This window comes from Jaculus jaculus, chromosome 13, assembly GCF_020740685.1.
Source record: "Jaculus jaculus isolate mJacJac1 chromosome 13, mJacJac1.mat.Y.cur, whole genome shotgun sequence".
Taxonomy (NCBI): Eukaryota; Metazoa; Chordata; class Mammalia; order Rodentia; family Dipodidae; genus Jaculus; species Jaculus jaculus.
The window spans coordinates 47634320-47651596 of NC_059114.1; the positions used below are offsets into that span (position 1 = coordinate 47634320).

Sequence of the window (17277 nt, forward strand, 5' to 3'; positions counted from 1 at the left end):
GGAAGAAAATGATTACATAATCCACTGAGGAAAGGGGAAAAAAAATCAAAGATGAAAACAAACACATCAGTGAGAAAGAATTCTGGGTCGGGCATGGTGGCACACACCTTTAATCGCAGCACTTGGGAGGCAGAGGTAGGAGGATAATTGAGTTCAAAGCCAGCCAGAGTGAATTCCAGGTAAGCCCTGGCTAGAGTGGGACCCCACCTCCGAAAACATAAGGGGGAGGGGAGGCTGGAGAGTTGGCTCAGCAGGCACTTGCCTGCAAAGCCTAACAACCATGGCTTGATTCCCCAATACCCACATAAAGCCCAATGTACAAGGTGGTGCATGCATCTGGAGTTAGTATTTAGTGGCTAGATGCCTGGCACACCAATATTCTCTCTCTCGTTCATAAATAAATAAATGTAACTTTTTAAAAAAAGTTATCTGGCAAAGCTGGTGTGGTGGTGGCACATCTATAATCATAGTACTGGAAAGGCTGAGGCAGGAAGATTACTATAAGTTCAGTGCCACCCAAACCAGCCAGAGCTATAACACAAGCCCCTTTCTTAAAAACAAAAACAGGTTGGAGAGATGTCTTAGTGGTTAAGGTGCCTGCTGGAAAAGCCAAAGGACCTAAGTTTGATTACCAAGTACCCACATAAAGCCAGATGCAAAAGGTGGCACATGCATCTGGAGTTTTTTGCAATGGTTAGGAGGCCTTGATGCGCTCATTCTCCCCTCCCCCCCATAAATAAAGAAAGTATTTATTTAAAAAACAAAAACAAGCCAGGTGTGGTGGTACACACCTTTTATCCCAGCACTCAGGAGGCAGAGGTAGGAGGACTGCAGTGAGTTCAAGGCCACCCTGAGACTACATAGTGAATTCCAAGTCAGCCTGAGCTACAGCAAGACCCTACCTCCAAAAACAAAAACAAGCAAACAGAATTATGCCAGAAAATACAGGGTGGAGAAACATAGCCAGTTACTAATGAAGAGCAGTATGCTAAGGACTCCTGGTGTTGTTACCTTCTCACTGCTGGGATGACATACCCTAGCTTATAAAAGGAAAGTTTATTCCAGCTTACAGTTTCAAGTACAAGTTGCATCATGGTGGGGTAAACATGGTAAGACAGACAGCCATTATCACATCTTCACATCAGCAGGAAGTGAGAAAGCACAAAAGCACCAAGCAGGGTTGGACTATAACACCCAAGCACCCGCCCCCCATTGACACAGCTCCTCCAGCAAGGCTCTACCTCCCAAGAACAGTACTAGTTTATAGGAATTCAGGGCTTATAAAGGCCATCTCACTAACAAAAAGCACATAGGAGCCTACTCAACAGCTTTTCTTATAGGAGGCCAAGGGAAAGGGCAAAATAATTGAACAACTAAAGGTGGGGATGTAGCTCCATGATTGAATACTAGCACAAGGCTCTGGATTTGATCCACAGCAAGCAGAGATGGAATGATATATTGTAAATGATCACAACATGCTGCAAAGTCAAGAAAATAGGACCATGTATCACTCAAAATATCAAAAGAAGAAAAATAGGGGCAACGTAATAAGAATCAGTAATTCAGGGCAAAATACATGGCAAACACAAGGCTACTAAGATACATAGGCTTGAAGACACCAGAATCCAGGGAGCAAGGTATGTGGAGAGTACAGTATCTTTCAGTCACCCAGCAGAGAAGGGGCCTGTAGATAGGACTATAGCATCAACTCTTCCCTCTTCTGATTTCCTGATTAAGTTCCCACTGGCCAAACCTAAACAGGAGCCACAGGACAAGGGAATCCATGTAAACATCCTGAACAGCTAAGTTCTTGGAGCAGAAAAAGCAGAATACAGATATACAGGGACAAGCAATTGATCCAGCATATATGCAATATTCCCCTGATTCATGGCACACAAATTAAAACTCAAGCAGGGGCTAGAGAGATGGCTTAGCAGTTAAGGCACTTGCCTGTGAGGCCTAAAGACCCAGGTTCAATTCCCCAGTACCCATGTATGGCAGATGCTTAAGGTGGCTCATGCATCAGGAGTTCGTTTGCAGTGGCTAGAGGCCCTGGCATGCCCATTCTCTCTCTTTTAAAATATTTTATTTATTTACTACATACATACAAATTCTAGATTGCTACTATATTTTACATCAAGATTACCATCTAACTGGGCATGGTGACACATTCCAGTAATACCAACATGAAGACAGATGAAGCAGGAGGGTTATACATTACTATCACAAGTAAAATCGCCACAAAAATTAAAACAGAAAAATATGAATGAAAATTACTTATAGGGGCTGGAGAAATAGCTCCATGGTTGAAGGTGCTTGCTTACAAAGTCTGATGGCCCAGGTTCAAATCCCCAGGACCCAGATGCACAAAGTGGCACATGTGTCTGGACTTTGTTTGCAGTGGCAAAAAGGCCCTGGACTGCCTGTTCATATTTGTGTTCTTTTTCTCTCTTCCCTCCCCCCCCTTTCTTTCTCCTTACACATATGGAGAGATGGCTTAGTGGTCAAGGCACTTGCAAAGCCTAACAACCCAGGTTCTATTCCCCAGTACCTACATAAGCCAGATACACAAGGTGGCACAAGCATCTAGAGTTCGTTTGCAGTAGCCAGAGGCCCATTCTCCATCTCTCTCAAATAAATTTGTCGATAGCTTTGTGAGCAGTGCAATAATGAAAAGATACCTCTCTCATTTAAGTGTTTAATGGAGCCCAATTAGCAAAGGAAGGTAATGGTAGCATCAGAAAAGACAAAAAGTCTATAGCCATACCACCCTAGAACACTCAATCACTTCTGATCTTAGAAACTAGGCAGAGTCTGGCCTGGTTAGTACTTGGATGGGTAAAAACAGACAATGTAGGTTTTCCACCTTAGGTGATAAGACATACTATAAATATCCACAACTTATGACTGTACCTGCTGTCTTTTAGCTGCCATAATGTTTAGTTTATCCACTTCAGGTTTCAGTGCTTTATACTGTACTCCTAAGTCTTGTTCATTCCCAGCATTCCTTAGTTTCAAGAGACCATCTTCCACCTAAAAAACATGACCCCCAAAACAAAAGTTCTGAGTCATACAAGCATGTAGAAAAGGTTGCTGCCCTAGCAATAGCTGTTCAGAAAGTAATCTAAACTTAAATCTCTTTAGTTAATATAACTTTCATATCACTTACATGGGTGCTTTACAGGAGGCAGGAAGCACTGTACACTAGGATACTGGCTTCTGTCTAAAACTTTACAATCTAATATGTTTTGGTTTGTCAATTCTGGAACTCTACTAACAAGAAAATGTCTAATCAGCACACAAAATAGGAAGGAGTCAAAAACAGTACATTTGTTACCAGTTCTTCATTAGAACCAAGACAACAGTGGCTCACAGGACAGCCTGTATCATGTACACTTGAAATACAGAAATTAAGCAAAAACATCTTTAGTCCATTTAGATAAACTAAGTTCAAAGCCAAACTAAATCCTAAGACATACTGAACTAAGTATGGCCAGCATCAGCTTAACTGTGACACAAAGAACAAATTACAGACATAGGCTCAGACTTACAACTTTCAGCTGAACAAGTAATTTGTATACATCTGCCATGTCAGCCAATATCAGCAGCCGGGTAACAGCAGAGAGCAAAGCTCGAGCTGCACGAACCATGTTGCCTCGCTTCACAGAAGAGCATGGGTCATCTGCAAACTCTCCGGCAGCACTTTTCATCAAATCTCCTGTTTTATAGATGAAAATACTATTATTCCAATTATATGAGATGTCCACAACAGGCTTATCAGTAGAAACAAAAAGTAGGTTAGCCAGGCATGATGGTGTCCACCTTTAATCTCAACATTCAGGAGGCAGCGGTAAGAGAATCGCCATGAGTTGAGGCCAACCTGGAGCTACAGAGTGAGTTTGGGGTCTGCCTGGGCTACAGTGAGACTCTACCTTCAAAAAAAAAGGAGGGGGGGGCTAGAAAGATGGCTTACTGATTAAGACACTTGCCTCTGAAGCCTAAGGGCCCAGGTTCAATTCCCCAGTACCCATGTAAGCCAGATGCATAAGGTGGTACATGTGTCTGAAGTTCATTTGCAGTGGCTGGAGGCCCTGGTGGACCCATTCTCTCTGTCTACCTCTTCCCTTCCCTCCACCCTAATTCAGGGCTGTGTGTCATAAGACAACAAAGAATTGGTAAAAATTATTAGAGAGCCAGGTCTGGTGATACACACCTTTAATCCCAGCACTTGAAGGCTAAGGTAGGAAAATCATTGAATCCACGGCCAGCTTGGGCTACAGAGTGAGTCTCAGCTCAGCCTGGAGCTACAGTGAGACCCTACCTTTAAATAAACAATCAAAAATTACAAGGTAAAATCAAAGGAGAAAGTCTTTACTTTGTGAGAATTCATCTATCCAAAGGTAGCCTTCAAGGACATTCATGATTTCTTTCAACAAATATTTACTAAAAACTTTGTATAAGCCAAAGACTACTCTAGATGCTTAAGAAACCACCAAATAATTGTTTTACTGCCTTTTAAAATATTTTCTATAATGAATATACTTTAATGAAAAAAGTCTAGAGCTGGAGAATGGCTGAGCAGTTAAGGGACTTGCATGCAAAACCTAACAACCCAAATGTGATTCCCCAATACCCAGAGAAAGCCAGATGCACACACTGGCACGTGCATCTGGAGTTTGTTTGCAGAAACTAGAGGCCCTGGATGCCCATTCTCTCTCTTTCTGCTTGAAAATAAATTTTTTAAAAAGGGGAAAAGTCTAAATATAGGTTAAAACTATCATCAATTCCTATGTGCAATATGTAAAATTTAGCCTTCAGATTTTCTTTTTTCTAAGGTCTAAAAAATTTTATAAAACTGGGTATGGTGGTACATGCCTTTAATGCCAGACAGAGGTAGGAGGATCACTCTGAGTTCAAGGCTAGCCTGAGTACATAGTGAATTCCAGGTCAGCTTGGGCTAGAGCAAGACCCTACCTGAGTGAGTGAGTATGAGAGTGAGAGTGAGTGAGACAGAGAGAGAGAGAGAGCGCAAACACCCTATGGTGGTAGATAATGCTGTGTCGAGAAACCATAGATTATTACAAGAAACTTTCACTGCCAGGGGTGGGATATCTTTCATCAAGGTGTTGGTCAGCACAGACACTGATGCCCCAAAAACATAGTTATAAAAAAAATAGGCAATGGGGCTAGAAAGATAGCTTAGTGGTTAGGCACTTGCCTGCAAAGCCAAAGGACCCAGGCTCAATTCCCTAGGATCCACATAAGCCAGGTGCACAAGATGGCACATGCGCCTAGAGCGCATTAGCAGCAGCTAAAGGCCCTGGCACACCCATTCTCTCTATCTGCCTCTTTGTCTCTCTCTTTCTTTTTTTAAAACAGGCAATGATTCAAAGAATCTGGCAGATGCTTTAAGAGGAACTTTACAGTTAAGTCTTTTATTTTAAATCCATAAACTTTTATCTTTTGAATATTAACCCTATCAAGTTATTAACAAGTTATTTATGTCAAGCTATTTAAATCTGAATCCAGAGTCTAGAAAATCTCTCAACCTTACTTCCTGCCCTCTGGGGGCAAGGACAGGAGCTTTGAATTTTCCACTTTTTCTAGTCAACAGAATAATTTTTAAAAAAAATTTAAAATAGAGTACCACACATAGTCATGTTCTCATTTTTCTTACTAATTCAAGTGTTCCCTGCTGCTATTCAGAAACACTCCAAAGAGAGACACTTGCTTCCTGATTACACATTCAAATAAATGCATAACATGCATTGCAACTTGGAATCACTTTCTTAAGAAATTAACTAGTAGAAACAAGTTACTGCAACATCACAGCTAAAGTCATGCCAAAGCCAAAATTTTGATATCCAAGACAGGCTGGGCATGTTTGTGCACACTGACACTCCTAGCACTAGGGCAGTGTAGGCATGAGGACCAGGAGTTCAAGATCATTCTGTGTTATGCAGCCAGTTCAAGGCCAGAATGGGCCCGGTTTCAAATCTTTAAAAACACCATTGGGCTGGAGAGATGGCTTAGCAGTTAAGGCGCTTGCCTACAAAGCCAAAGGACCCAAGTTCGAGTCCCCAGAACCCAAATAAACCAGATGCACAAGGGGGGGACGCGCACACCTGGAGTTTGTTTGCAGTGGCTAGAGGTCCTGGCACACCCATATTCTCTCTTGCTCTTGCTCTCTCTCTACCTGCCTATTTCTGTATCTCTCTCTCTACCCTCCCAAATAAATACATAAAAATAAAAAGTAAAAACACAGATAACTGCCTCTGCTACACTATGCAAACATATTAAGGCATTAATATTACCACTAGAATTTAAATGAGATTATCTCCATGGGTGTTATTTTTGTGAATTTAACAAAATAGACCTTAAAAAACGACATTTTCAAACTAAGGAACATTAGAACTGATTGTCATCACGCTTCCTTCTGGACGTACTAGCACTTGGATCTCTACAAGGAGCATGTGCTCACATAAGGGTAGCGATCTACAAGTAAACGGCACCTTGACACATCCAGAGTCAGACAAAATATAGCCTCCAACCTAGAGACTTACAGTTTGAGTCTCACAATCCTAAGATATAAGACTCCCAAATGACAATCAGTTAATAACTTTTCAGAATTTATATTCTGCTTTTCCTACTGAACTTAAATGAAGAGCAAGAGAAAATGAATTAAATGGTGAGACTGAAGATAGGGTCAATAATGAACATTTTTCACTTAATCATGGGCCCAGGAACAAATGAAGAGAAGGAAACTGAGTTGAAATACTTTCTTGTTTATTTGTTTTTGAATACTCATTTATTTGGGGAGACAGAGCAAGAAGAAGAGAGAAAGACACTGAGTGCACACATGCCAGGGCCTATTGCAAGCAAATTCCAGATGCATTATCCATTTTGTTCATCTGGCTTTCTGAAATATTGGAGAATTGAGCCCAGACTTTGCAAACAAGTACCTTTAACCACTGAACCATCTCTCCAACCCACTTTTGTTTTTTAAGGCAGGGTCTTACTGTAGCCCAGGATGACCTGGAATTCACTCTGTAGTGGAGGCTGACCTCAAACTCACAGCAACCCTCCTACCTCAGCCTCCCCAGGGCTGGGATTAACGGCATCCACCACCACACCCAGATGGAGTGGGCATACTTCTAACAGATTCAGACAAAGAATCAAATGAAGACAAACACCAAACAGGAGGAAAAAACTAAATGAAATTCTACCCCTACAGCAAAGGGGAAAGAAAGGATAACAAATAAGCCATAACTTTATCAAAGCAAGAATATGAGAAAATCTGCTAATTTCTTATTAGGTATATAGTGAAGTTATTATACTAATATAAACACCTAATTGACTCAACATTAAACTTTTTCAAAACATTAAATGTTTTCCTATTATTGCTTTTCCAAGAATATCATTAACACATTTTGAAACCTATAAAGCAACACTCAGCATTCCACAGTAGAAACACTTAGCTAAGCAGAGTGACTCATGGCTGTAGCAACAGCACATGAGAGTATGAGGTAGGAGGTTTGCCATGAGTTTGAGACCAGCCTGAGCTAGAGTAAGGTCCAGGTCAGCCTACCTTAAATAGATGAGATCCTACTTTTAAAAAAGAGAGAGAGAGAGAGGAGATGGAGAGATGGCTGGGTGGTTGAGGCACTTCCCTGCGACGCCTAAGAACACAGGTTATATTCCCCTGGACCCATGTAAGCCAAATACACAAGGTGGTACATGTGTCTAATGTTTGTTTGCAGTGGCGCTCTCTCTCTCTCTCCCCCTCCTTCCCTCCCTCTCTCCCAGGTCCCTCCCTCCCTCTTTTTCTCAAACAAATATAAAAATATTCAAAAAAAAGTTTCTTGTGAAAACACCAAGTGGTGGATGACACCCATGCAGCAGGAAGACTCAGCTCCAGAACTGGAAGGTGGTGGTGGCTTCCACATAGGATTCAGCAGAGGTCTCCAGGCCAAGGCCAGGGTGGTTGGTGCAGGACCGTAGGATGCAGGGCATCTGGAGACAAAGCTGAAGACAAGGACTAGATCCCTATTCACCAAGCTGGGCTGCCTGGTCAAGGACATGAAGATCAAGTCTCTTGAGAAGAGCTACCTGTTCTCCCTGTCCATCAATAAGTCTGAGATTACTGACTTTGGGGGTTATCCATTAAGGATGAGGTTTTGAAGATCATGCCAGTGCAAAAGCAGATCACACTGGATAACAGACCAGGTTTAAGCTAAGACTACCTTTGATGCCATCTCCAAGAACTACAGCTACCTGAACTCTGACCTGTGGAAAGAGATTGTGTTCACCAAGCCTCCTTTATCAAGAATTCATCCATCGACCATCTTGTGAAAACCTATACCAGTCTCAGTGCAGAGGACCCAGGCTACTACAACATAGGATTTTATACAAAAAAATAAAGTTAATTAAGCCTGTTAATTAGAAATTTAAGAAAACAATAAAAAGCAGAAACATTTGTCATTTTTCTTCTGTAAAAAATTAAAGGGTCCATACATAAGATCAAGCTCATGATCTCAACCTGATTAAAAAACCACAGTAACCAGACTAAACAAATAAAAAATGTAATCTCTCTCCACACACCCACACAAAGCTCCTCATAGCTGTTTTAAATCTTCACCCCATGAATTCAGCAAACTCAGACTTCATTCTGCATCCTCTTTCAAGCGCTGCTCAAAACAGTCACAGGCAGTTACTTTGTCCTAATCATACTACCTTTTTACATGTCTTCCAAGCAGATAAGTCAGTCTGAAGCTGTCAACATGTGCTCTGGAGAAAGCAATTTGCACCTCCTTTAATCTGACTCTAATCAATTGCAGGGGAAGGAGGGGAAATTATACCTCAAGAACCTGACAACTTATGTCCACTATCCCTTTCACCAGGGATGAAATACATTATTTTCCCTGAAACTGCCTTACCAAGATTCACAATCAAAAGAACACAGTGGAACACATACTAGCCACACATACTTTTCATACATACAAATCATACAATGGAAAGGGCATCTATGTTGTACCCCGCCCCCGCTCTCCTTTTTTTTTTTTTTGTTTTGTTTTGTTTTGTTTTGTTTTGTTTTGTTTTGTTTTGAGGTAAGGTCTCAGTCTAACCCAGGCTGACCTGGAATTCACTACATAGTCTCAAGGTGGCCTCAACTGCACAGTGACACTCTTACTCTGCCTCCTGAGTGCTAGGGTTACAGGCATGTGCCAACACGCCCAGATATCACAATCTATCTCTTTTTTTAAAATATGTATTTGAGAGAGGGAGAGAGAGAGAATGAGTAGACCAGCACCTCTAGCCACTGCAAACCAACTCCAGACACATGCCATCTTGTGCATTTGGCTTATGTGTGTATTGGAGAATCAAACCTGGGTCCTTAGGCTTTATGGGCAAGTGCCTTAACTGCTAAGCCATCTCTCCAGCCCTATGTTCTCAATCTCAATACATAGTTACTAAGGTAAATTTGAGAACATTTCAATTAAAAGCAACTAAAAACCTTCACTGTTCTTTTAATTATTAGTTATTGTGTGCAGGCATGTGTGTGCCATGGCACATGTGTGGAGGCCTGAGGACAACGTTCCAATCAGTCCTCATCTTCCACATCATTTTGAGGCCAGGTCACTTATTTACCACTCCATTTACAAGTTTCCAGAAATCCTCCTATCTCCACTTTCCCTCTCACTGTAAGTGCAATGGGATTAAGGAAGCCTGTTAGAGCTTCCAGTTTATAACGGAGACTTGGAATCCAAACTTAGGCACCTAAGAGTTACATAGCAAGCATTTTATCCACTATACCATCTCCCATGCCTCCCTCCCTCCTTTCTTTATGGCAATATATCCTAGAAGACCATCAGCTTTACATAATTAGAAAATTCTGTAGGTTCATAACTTTTACTTAAAATAGCTAAGAAGAAAACTATACCATTTGAGAATGTTCACAAATCAACTACAGGGACCCATATTATTCAAATGCTAACAAACCTCATGAGTTTTAATTCTACCTTTTTTTTTTTTTTTTGAGGCAAGCCCAACTGACTGCCCTTTTATTTTTATGAGAGTACGAGCAAGTAAGGGAGAAAGAATTGGCACACTAGGGCCTCTAGCCATTATAATCCAATTCCAGATGTGTGTGCCACATTGTGTGCATATGCAACCTTGTGAAGCGTCACTTTGCACTTACATAGGATCTGGGGAATCAAATATGGGTCCCTGGGCTTTGCAGGCAAGCACATTAACCACTGTGCCATCTCTCCAGCCCTAATTTTATTATTTTAGTAGCCAATAAATATTGCTCTTGCTCTAAAATTAATAAGACATATTTTACATAAAGAGAGTTTGCCAGGCTGGAGAGATAGATGACTTACTGGTTAAGGCATGTGCCTACAAAGCCTAAGGACCCAGGTAAGCCAGATGCACAAGGTGACACATACATCTGGGATTTATTTGCAGTGGCTGAAGGCCCTGGCATGCCCATTATCTCCACCACCACCACCACCAAGTAAATAAATTAAAATTAAAAAAAAAAAATAGAGTTTACCAATCAGGCATGGTGGCACATGCTTAACCCTACAACTTGGGTGGCAACAGTAGGAAACTCAGGAGCTCAAGGCCTGCTCCAGCTACATGGTGAGTCTAAAGCCAGCCTTAGATACATGAGACCCTATCCCCCACCAAAAGAACAGATATAGTACTAGCCTATCAATATATGAACCTCTACGTTTCTGTGTTCAATCCCCAGCACCACATAAAATTGGGTGTAGTGTTGCATGCCTGTAATCCCAGCACTGAAGGTGAAAGCAAAAGCTCAGGGTCATCCTTAGCTACAAATGAAATTCAAGGCCAGCCTGGGATACAAGGGGAGGAAAGAAAAGTTCATGTAAAGATTGGAGATTTAGTTATAGGACTTTAAAAAATTATTATTTTCAACAAGTTAAAGATCTTCTACTCACCAGGCATGGTGGCAAACACCTTTGATCCCAGTACTTGGGAGACAGAGGTAAAAAGGATCAATGTGAGTTCAAGGGCAGCCTTTGACCGCAGGGTGAGTTCCAGGTCAGCCTATACTAGAAAGAGACCTTACCTCAGGGGGACAAAAAAATTTATAAATGGACAATGCACAGCATAAGGTTTATCTAAAACAAAACACTGAACACTGACCCAAGAGCCAGAACTTAAATTGAAGTTCCCCCAAAATCTCAAGTAGTATCTAAACATAAATAGACATGAAAGGGGAGAAACTGCAGGCCATATAGTGAAGCACTTGCTTTACATTTACTGAATAATATTTAGTAAATGAACTTGCTATCTCTTCACCATCTAACCATTTACTGGAAGCAAAGACTTAAATGGCACTACAACATGCTTTGTTTCAATACTGGGAAAAGGCTGCAGTAGATGAAATAGATGTTTTGATGATACTCACCAGAAGAGCAACTGTACACACGAGAGCAATGTTAGCAATATAATAGTCACAAAGTCACAATCAGCCGAACATAGTAATTACATACATGTCTATAAGCCCAGGGCTCAGAAGGCAGAGGCAGGACAATCAGGAAGTTAACAGGTACCCTCCTCAACTACAAATCTACCCTTGGCTTACATAAAGACCTGTCTCAAAAAAACATAAAAGAGGCCAGGCATGACGATGCATGCCTTTAATCCTAGCACTCAGGAGGCTAAGGTAGGAGGGGCACCATGAGTTCAAGATCAGCCTGGGCTACAGAGTGAGTTCCAAGTCAGCCTGGGCCAGAATTAAGACACTATTTCAAAAAGAAGAAAAAAAGAAAAAGAAAAGAAAGAAAGAAAGAAAGAAAAGAAACACAGCAATTAAAAGAAAATCTAAGTGAAATCAAACCAAATGGTCTGGTGTGCAGTTAAGTCACTAGCTTATCCAGGAATGGTGGTACATGCTTTTAAATCCCAGCACTCAGGAGGCAGAGGTAGAAGGATCGCCATAAGTTCAAGGCCATCCTAAGACTACATAGTAAATTCCAGGTCAGCCTGGGCCAGAGTGAGACCTTGCCTTGAAAAACTAAAAAAAAGAAACAAAGAAAAGGTCACTAGCTTTAGCTAAGCCTTGCTCTATTCAAAAGAACATAATCACCTTCTTCAGGACTATCACAAATTTTATTCCATCATCAAAATAAAACCCATAGACATGTACAATCGTTTCTTGATTTTCTACTCCAAGGTAATTCTAACTCTGCCATCTTGATAGATTAATAAAGGAAATTTTAAAGATCAGCATCTCTGGCTCAATGAACCATGTATCAATTTTTGAAAACCTGGTAGAATTCTAATAAATAAGAAAAATAACAGGACAGCAACAAATTAGAAGAAAATTGCTTATAGATAACTAGCACTGCCTTTAGGAACTCTCACATGCACTTCAATGTTTCAGCTACATCAATTAAAAAAAGAAGTTCAACTATGGGCTGGAGCGATGACTCAGTGGTTAAGAAAGCCTGATGACCCAGGTTCGATTTCCCAGTACCCACGTAAAGCCAGATGCAGAAAGTGGCACACGCATCTGGAGTTTGTTTGCATAGGCTAAAGGCCCTGGTGCACCCATTCTCATTCTCTCTTCTCCCCACCCCATCCCCATGCAAATAAATAAAATAAAATATTAAAAATAAAGTTCAGGATAGGCATAGTGGCATATGTCTTTAATCCCAGCACTTAGGAGGCTGAAGTAGGAGGATCACCATGAGTTCAAGGCCATTCTGAGAATATAGAGTGAATTCCAGGTCAGCCTGAGCTAGAATGAGACCCTACCTTGAAAAACCAACAATAAATAAAGTATTACCTCCAAACAGTGCAATTTTCCCCTGGTGCTAGGATCAACTGCAGGCCTTATGCAAGCTGGGTAAGCACTCTACCATTAAGCTAAATGCCTAACCTAAGTATAGCATTTTTTTTCAAAAAGTCAACATTTTAAAGATTTACTTTTATTTATTTATTTAATAGATACAAACACACAGATAGAGAGAGAGAATGAGAATGGGCACACCAGGGCCTTTAGCCACTGCAAATGAACTCCAGATGCATGTGCCACCTTGTGCATCTGGCTTATGTGGAACCTGGAGAATCAAACCTGGATCCTTAGGCTTCGTAGGCAAGTGCTTTAACCATTAAGCAATCTCTCTAGCCCCCAAAAGTCAACATTTTATACTTATAAAGAGAAAGAATTATTAACAGGACTATCCCAGTGTTTGTCAAGAAAAAAAAATTCCTACATATCACTGGAAGGGCTATCTATGATCCTTTACAATTCCCACAGTTCCTTGTATGTCATGGAAATATGTGCCCAGACCTGCCTATCAGTCATCTCTGCCAACAAAAACCTATTCTGGACTAAGCATGACCCAAGCAGAGCTGGTTCTAGACACTGAGAAAAAGCACTTTTTCTGCTAAGATGACCTAACTCTAACTAGCAGTGGGCAGTCTAATATGCATACAGTGCACATGGAAACAGAAGTAAACTAAATTACCCATAGCTAATAGTTAAGAAAATCCGAAACTGGAGATGTCTCAGCAGTTAAAGGTGCTTGCTTGCAAAGCCTGATGGCACAGGTTCTACTCCCCAGCACCCCACATAAGCCAGATACATGAAGCAACACATGTATCTGGAGTTAGTTTGTGGTGTCAAGAGGCCCTGGTGCACCTGTATTCATTCATTCATTCATTAATTCACTCACTCACTCACTCCTCTCTCTCCCCTCCCTTGTAGATAAATAATAAATAATTTAAGTATTTTTAAAAAGAAAGAAAACCTTATGTCCTTAAGTCCTTAGATCTTTAAGCCATGCCTAAATCCAGGAGGAACTCTTCTTAATTCTCAATTGCAAAAACTCCTAAATGCCCTTTTAGCTCAAACAGATAAAACCCTACTTCAGGGGAGAAATAAAACAACTTTAAAATTAAACACAAGCCAATACTAGAAACAGTTGCTTCCCAAGGCAGTAAGTCCTGCATCACTTGATATATGAGAGTACAGGGGAAACTTTGAGATTTGTCCCAACAACAGGATCCTCTCAGTATACATCATTCCCCTAGAAGTCCTCCTTCCTGCAGCTGGCATTCCATGCTATTCTCTAAAATACAGCTCTAAGCCTCGCACATGCCTTTGATTCCAGCTACTTGAGGAAAGAGGATTCCAAATGTTCCTGTGTCTGTCTCCAAAAATAAAATAAACAGGCTTGAGGGAAATGGCTCAGCCAGTTAAAAGCACTTGCTTACAAAGTCTGCTGGCCTGGGTTCAATTCCCCATCTCCATGTAAAGCCCGATGCACAAGAGGCACATATATGTCTCTCTCTCCTCAAAAATAAATAAAAGAAGCCGGGCGTGGTGGCGCACGCCTTTAATCCCAGCACTCGGGAGGCAGAAGTAGGAGGATCACCATGAGTTCAAGGCCACCCTGAGACTACAGAGTTAATTCCAGGTCAGCCTGGACCAGAGTGAGACCCTACCTCGAAAAACCAAAAAAAATAAATAAATAAATAAATAAATAAATAAATAAAAGATATTTTAATAAATAAATACTTAAATAAAATCTAAATCCAGACTGCTGTTTTGTTTTGGTTTGACAGAATAGGATTAAACCCAGGACTTAGCACCCACTTTACCACTTGAGAGTTATCACCAGCCCCAAGACTCTCTCCTGACTTCTCCTACCAGTAGCACTCTAATAGCACATTCCTTCAGTAAAAACCCTTATTGTTTCCCAGGAATGACTTATATGCCTATTGATCTTCACTCTCCCTTTTTCCATATTTCAAGACCCAATATAAGCTCTAACATCTTAAGGAATAGTTCTAATCCTATGTTTAATCTCTCATTTTTCTACCATTTGTAGTATTACTTCTCATGTCCATGTGTTCTAACTATGAGCTCTAGAGTCTACAACCTAAAATAAAACAGGAAAGCAGCCTCCAATTTACTAGAAAAGAATCTCCATTAGGGGAACCACATATAATCAACCAGCCCATTCTCCACGCTGGTTTCTCTGGCATAGATTTTTCCCAGGAAACAGCATTCATCCCAATATACCAATCACCTACTTGCATTTGGTTCTTTTTTTTTTTTTTTGGAGACAAGAGTCTCATCCTGCATCCCACTGGAACCTACTATGTACCCAGGCTACTTGGGCCCTTTAGTGAGCAAAATACTATTAAAAGCAAAACAAGACTGCAGAAAGGCATGCTTCCACCTTTGAGTATTGCACCCTGCATCTACCAAAGACAATGAACATGCACTGTAAGTAAAAAGCTACTGATACTCGAGTAAGTACCTTTACTGGCCTTTGAAAGAGACTTCACACCTCTGATTATAGTGGCAGGAAAGTCAAGGTGGGGGGTGCAGTCCAGGTAGGATTCTAACCCTCAATCTTCCCACCTCAGCTTCCCAAAAGCTGCAATTATAGGCATGCACTATCACACCCAGCTTATAAAATCCTATTCTAATAGAAGCTATTCCATTTTAACATCACTAGTCTTGTATTTGATAACTCTCCTTTCCCAAATAAACCTCATTAAATTTTCTCATCTGTCTTCTGGATGTCCCTAATTCAGATAAAGGCCCTCTTTTTCTCGTCTCAACTCTATTCAAGGCCTCAAAAATACATTTAGAGACCCAAAGGCAACTCTTACTCTTTATAAACTGTTAAAATATATATGTAAGGGAATGTGGTAGTTGAAATGTATGTCCCCACAGACTCAGGTGTTTTATTAAAGCTTGTCTCCAGCCTCCTGGATGGAGATGTCACTGAGGATGGAGCCTGAAGTACAGACCTAAGGTGTGTTGGAGGCGGATCTGAACTACAGCCAAAAAGTATGCAGAAGTCAGAGCTCTGCCTGGGTCCCTGATGCTTGGTGCTATATTGATGTTCTAGTGCTGGTGTTTTGCTTGCTGCTGTTTTTCTCTCTGGATATACAGAAGCCGTTTCTCCCACCACTGATGGAACTTCTCCCTGGATCCTCCCACAAACTGTGCCTGATTTGGGTATTTCTCCAGACAACATGAAACTGAACACAGCAGGGGACAAGCATGACGTCACATATCTGTAATTAAGCTCTCAGGAGACTGAAGCAAAACAATAAGCATCCTCCCTAAGCTACAGCATGATACCCAGGCTCAAAAAAATTTTTTTAATTAAAATTTTATAGGGACTAGAGATGGAACTCAGTAGTAGGACTCTTCCCTAACATTCATGAGGCCCTAGTTTACATTCCCATCACCTTAAAAAACAAAAGACTGATGGAGCCGGGTGTCATGGCACACACCTTTAATCCCAGCACTTGGGAGGCAGAGGTAGGAGGATCGCCATGAGTTCAAGGCCACCCTGAGATTATATAGTGAATTCCAGGTCAGCCTGAGCTAGATTGAGACCCTACCTCAACAAAAAAAAGGGAAAGACAGATGGGCTGGAGATATGGCTTAGTGGCTAAGGCACTTGCCTGCAAAGCCTGAGGACCCATGCTCTACTCTCCAGGTCCCACATAAACCAGACGCACAAGATGATGCAAGTGCACAAGTCCACACATGCATACAAGATGGTGCACACATAGGGGGTTCAGTTACAGTGGCTGGAGGCCTATGCACCAATATTCTCTTTCTCTCATTTAAAAAAAAAGCCAGTCTGCTTAGCTTGCCTAAAAAAAAAAAAGATTTTTGAGAAACATCTGCCTTTTTATATAAAAAGCATTATAGACCTACCTTGTTTTCGAACATCTTCCACAGCAGCCACAAGCTCTTCCTTGAGAAATTGGCTCTCTTTTGCAATTTTATCCCCCTTCTCCAAGAAATTCTCAGTTGCCTGTTCAACAGATGCAGCCAAAACATGGGCCTTCTTTGAACGACCTCTCTTTTTATTAGAGGGCCCCTTACTATTGGTGTTTACCAGGGTTGTAACCTAAAAGTTTTATTAAAAAAGAAAAAACTTTAGTTACTTAAAATGAAAATAACAGAAAGATTAGTATCTTTGACAGTAAAAGTTCATAAGGAAGTAAAATATTACAGATTTTTTTAAACATTAAGTAGCTCAATTCTCTCCATATCTGATATATAGAAATATTTGGTTTCCAAAATAATTTTTCTTTTATGATGCCTAAGAAATATACTTGGGCTGGAGGGATTGCTTAGTGGTTAAGGCACTTGCCTACAAAGCCTAAGGACTCATGTTTGACTCTCCAGGTCCCACATAAGCACATAAGCACAGTGACACAAATGCACAAGGTTGCACATGTGCACAAGGGGTGCAC

The 17277-nt window shown here is 41.0% G+C and overlaps 1 protein-coding gene across 1 annotated transcript in view; it reads right to left on the reverse strand.

Moving 5' to 3' along the window:
• The window catches only part of Ctnna1 (catenin alpha 1), a 191732-nt gene that overhangs the window by 140605 nt on the left and 33850 nt on the right, over positions 1 to 17277 (reverse strand). The window contains exons 3-5 of the mRNA XM_045132282.1: positions 16733 to 16928; positions 3552 to 3718; positions 2914 to 3033 (exon numbers count right to left, since the gene is read on the reverse strand). Of these exons, the coding sequence (XP_044988217.1) occupies positions 2914 to 3033; positions 3552 to 3718; positions 16733 to 16928 (483 nt within the window). The remainder of the gene's footprint in view (positions 1 to 2913; positions 3034 to 3551; positions 3719 to 16732; positions 16929 to 17277) is intronic.